This window comes from Aricia agestis, chromosome 8 (assembly GCF_905147365.1).
Source record: "Aricia agestis chromosome 8, ilAriAges1.1, whole genome shotgun sequence".
NCBI lineage: Eukaryota > Metazoa > Arthropoda > Insecta > Lepidoptera > Lycaenidae > Aricia > Aricia agestis.
In genome coordinates this window covers 5242692-5247721 of record NC_056413.1, presented here as the reverse complement: position 1 = coordinate 5247721, position 5030 = coordinate 5242692, and the positions used below count along the sequence as shown (strand labels likewise).

Sequence of the window (5030 nt, the reverse complement as noted above, 5' to 3'; positions counted from 1 at the left end):
CGGTTTTCTTTGCATAGAAATCGTCACAATATTTATGCACAAATGTACAGATTTCTAGTATGTAGAGACAGGGTAGGGGTAGAATAGAATGTCTTTTAAATAATGGCTTACAACTATCTAAGAAATGAGCTCCGCAGGCAGAACGAATACATTTTTTTTGTGTTCGAAAAGCGCGATCGAAGTCGGTAGAATTACCCCAAATTATTAGACCATAGCGTAAGACTGACGCGACGTAACCATGGTATGCTAAAATTGAAGCCTTTTCGGACACAGTATGTCTTACATTTCTTAGGACGTATACAAATTTCTCTAATTTAAGACATACTTTATCAATGTGATCTCTCCAAGTCAAGTGGCGATCAACAGTTATACCTAGGAATGGAGTGGATCTTACTTCCTCTATATTTTTATTATCGAGTGAAATGTTTAGATTGTTGTTTTTGGTGTTGTGAGATTGAAATTGAATTTGTTGAGTCTCTGAGAATCATTTATACATTTTTTTAATATTCTTGTGTATGTCTTATATTGCTGTTTGTTTATTGTTTTATTAGACTTAGAGAAGCGATATTTTAGGTACAGGATCCTTTTGTTTAGGCAACATCTTTTTAAACCTTTTGTAAGCCATTTATTTTTTATTGGTTTCTTGAGTTTTTTTACTGTGATAATGGGAAAGCAAAGGTTGTAGAACAAAATTAAATCATTGTAGAATACATTAAAAGCCTCATCAGTATTTTGTATTTGTAGGGTCTCTTTAAATGATAAGGAATTTATACAGTCGCAGAATTTTTTTATATTGTCTTTGCTTAGATCTCGAATCTTTTCAAAAAAGTAGGGTGTTTTATTTTTAAACAGAGATTTTGTGGGTACTTCAAAAGATAAGGTTTGGGCCGTTTCGTGGTCTGAAAGCGCGAGATAATGGGTGTTACAGGATATATTATTTTCTTGTGAGAGATTACTGCAAATAAGGTCGATACATGATTCTTTACGGGTTGGATGCGAAATATGATTTTCTACATTGTAATTGGCCAAAACTGCACGTAAGTCTTTAGATTGTGGAGTATTTTTTAGCATATCTATATTCCAATCTCCAGTAAGTATAGTATATTTTGATTTAAGCATAGTAATATTTTTTAAAAGATTATTTAATTTATTAATAAAGATGTTCGCATTCGAGTTTGGGGTACGATATATACAGACTATATTTATATTTAGACTAGGTATGCAGGTGGCACAGTATTCAAATTCATTCTGTAGAGGTGGGATTTTTAAATTAAGCTTATAATGTCCAAGATCTTTATGTACTAAGATACAGGAGCCACCTCGTTTATGATGAGTGCGTGAGTAATGCGAAACAAGTTTGTAATTCTGCAAATTCAGATTTGATTCACATCCGGATTTTATAAAGGTTTCAGTTAAGCAGATTACCTGGATTTCGCCTATTTCGTTACGTAAGTCGTGTAAGGAAGCTTCCAGAATATATGTTTTATTTAAGATACCTGCAATGTTTTGATGTAAAATCTTTATACGTTGATGATTATAATTATTGCTTGCGAAAAAGCTTGTTGTTATGGCTAGATTTTTTTATAAAGTAGTATGGTAATGTACCTTTTTTGGGACTTATATTGTGAGGATTATAGCTGTTGTTCGAAGTATGCTCATTGTTGTCTTTAATTTTTGTTAATTTGGGAAAAAATGACAAGATAGTTTTTTGTTTGAGACATTTGAGGTCGCTTTTTTTAGTATCAGTGACTAACATCTGGTTATTTATAGTGTGAGAGTTATTAGTTTTATGTTTTATGTTTTTGATAAATACATTGTAATAGGCTAGGCTGTCAATTTCAATATTTAGTTTTAAACATAGGGCTTGTAGGTACATATTATTATTAGTTTTAGACATATTATAGCTATTCGGTATCTCAATTGACTTACAGTTAGTATATTTGCTACATAAAAGTTTTATATGATAATTTAAGAAACTTACATTTAGGTTCAAATTGTTTCTTACGCTAATTACAAATATTTTATTATGTCGGAATTGAAACAATGTATTACATAAATTAGTAAAAAGTGTAAAGGGGTTGCTGTCATTCATTCCTAAACCCAATATAATTATATCCTTTTGGTCAATATTTACTTGTGAGTTCGTTAGGCTTCGTAGTATATGAGAAGATGAGGCACCGGTTTTATAATTGATGTCACACAATAGTTGTTATTCCATTCATATTTTCTGGTTTTATATATAATAGATGACAACCCACGAATTTGTTGATCACCAAATATTCTAATAAATTTATGTGAGGTTGTTTCAGCGCCATCTATTTTTTGAGTAAGTAGACTGTAGTCTTCAGGATATTTTTGATTTGTTGGCTTTTTTGGACTCAGGATATTTGTAATTGGAGTTGGTGAGCTGTTGAATGGATTTACGGTGGGTACAGTAACAGTGTTTTGGATTTTTATGCTATTTTCATTAATGTTAGCCTGTGAATTTTCTTTATCATGGTGTATAGTATTCACAGTAGCGTCTTTTTTTGTAGTTGAGGAAAACAGGATTTTGGATGAGTTCTCATGTTGCATATCTCTTAACTTAGACTTCTTATTTATTCTAGGAGTGTTTGTTAGGCACGGGCTGCTGTCAAAGTTTACTTTTTTTAACAAATTAATAAGTTTATCTTTCTCCTGTAAAGTAAGGTTAAACTCTCGGTTTTTGCAGTTTAGGTTGGAAATTTCTTCATGTGCTATTTCTAATTCAGTTTGCAGATCTAATTAATAATAACATTAAAGACAAATATTGAAAAAAGCAGCAATTTCTTAACAATTTTATTATAAATAAACATAAACATTAACATAAAATATCACAATTCACAATGTCAGTCTGCAAAAAACTTAATTGTATAACATATTGCATTGTTATTCCCATTATAGTAACAACTCCCTCTGAATGTAAACTGAATGCAGTGATGATGAAGATAAAATTAATATTATATTTTTATCTTCATCATCACTGCATTCAATTCACTGCAGTCCACATTCAACTGAGTCAAAGCTAAACGAATCAGCAATTTAGAGTATATTATTCGATTTGAATTTTCCTTTAGCTGTAGAATAAGGCTTTGAAAAATCCATACTGTTTTATCTTTGCCTCGTTTGTTCCTGTTATTTATGAAGTATTTAACATTTTTATTCTGCTCTAAGCACTACGGGATAAATGCATATTTATTGTGTTTCAAGACTTTGAAAAATAAATCCACTCTTAAATATTGCAAGCAACTCTTCTTTTCCAGTTTTCACCTTAAAAATCCCAAAATATAGTTCAATGTAGGTTCTAACCCCTAACTTTATTGTTGCCCGCAATCTTGTGCAACCTGAGCTTTTGCAGAGTAAATAACATCATTTATTCCCACACCATCATAACTGCTACCGACCAATGACAGTGGCAGGTTCTTGCTCTGTACATACTCCCTTATTTTGTCGACCCTCGAATAATGTCCTACAACATATTGTGGAATGCATTTATCTAAAATACTAACATTAAAAGCTGCCACTTTCTCCTCTATCTTGAGAATTGATTTTATTTCCTTCATTGCTATATTATAAAGCTCCTCTTTTGTAATGTCGGGGCCAAACTTTTCATTAAACCATCTACCTCCTAACATGACAGTCAGGACTGTGCCATTCTGGTCTGGTATACAGCAGGAATCAAATACGACACCTAGTATTGGGGAGTTCTCTAGTGGAGGTACTAGGAACCCAAATGCAGGAGACACAAGAGGTTTGTCTGTTGCAAAATATAAATTTACAATTCCCACAGTCACAAATGGTATTCCTTTCAGATGTTCAGCAAGTTCGGGGTGCTGTTTATTAACAAGTTTAGCTAAAACATGAGATGGTATTGAGGAGTACACATGACTGGCGTCCAAAACTTGGCCATCAGTCTTTTTCACTTTTACTAAGCTGGAGTCAACAAATTCCAGTTCCTCCACCTTACTATTCAATTGTATATCTATATCTTTATTTTTGAGATAGTTCATCAGAGTTTTTGGGAAAATTTGTAGACCTCCTTTCAAAGAGTAAACATTCCATCTCTCTTCTTTTGCTCTCTTTGCCAATTCACTCATCTCTAAATTGCCATTATTATTTTCTTTGAATATGGACTTGACCATTCCTTTGATAACACTACCGTGGTTTTGCTCATATTCAAAAAGAGTTTTCATTAAAAACTTTACTGAAATTTCTTTAGCATCACCGGCACATATCCCACAAATCATTGGAGATATGGCATAGTCAGCTATTTCTTTCCCAAATCTTCGCTCAACAAAATTGTAAATTGAATCCTCATTCAAAGACTTGTGCGGCTGTGTGAGGTCATTCAATGCGGCGTATATTAGAGGTTTTGAAAATGGTTCGTTTTTTTTGAAAACACTTTTTAAGCTTGATGGCAGAAGGTGTAAACTTTTGTTGACATATATCATTCTATTTTTAGCTGCTGGGTGATCGGGAGTTATAGCGGATACGTGCTCGCTGAGTCCTAAATCCTGCATCATGTTCAGAGTATTTAGTCCTGTTGGGCCTTTTGGTCTGATCGTCCGAGGGCCCTGTTCGAATATGTAATCTTTAGTGCGTATAGACTTGATCCACCCCCCGCAGTAGTCGGTGGCTTCTAGAAGACATACTTTTAAATTGTTGCAGTATAAACCATTCTTCAACAAATAGTAACCTGTTGATAAGCCGCCCAGGCCACCGCCAAGAATTACAGCCATCACTGTAAATTATATTGCCTATGTAAGATCTGAAATGTTCCCTACTTATAAATAATGGTTAACTCTATTATTAATTATTATTAAATAGAAATTTAATGTCTTATTTAACACGAATAGCCAAAATAATGTTTTTTTGCTTACTTGACACAAAGCAAAATTATAAATGTGTAAATGGTTTTATTTATATTTTTTGGTATTTTATAAGCCCTTTATGAAAACACTGAGAAAATAACACTCCTTCATGTTTATATTATCACAAGCATGGCGATCTAG

General features: G+C 32.7%; 1 protein-coding gene across 1 annotated transcript; it reads right to left on the bottom strand.

Annotated features, from left to right (window-relative positions):
* Positions 1–3330: 3330 nt before the first annotated feature.
* On the bottom strand, positions 3331–4791 carry LOC121729773 (protoporphyrinogen oxidase-like). The gene has a single exon (XM_042118395.1). It carries the CDS (start codon positions 4755–4757, stop codon positions 3336–3338), a length of 1422 nt encoding a protein of 473 aa, XP_041974329.1. The 5' UTR covers positions 4758–4791; the 3' UTR covers positions 3331–3335.
* Between the last annotated feature and the right edge of the window lie 239 nt (positions 4792–5030).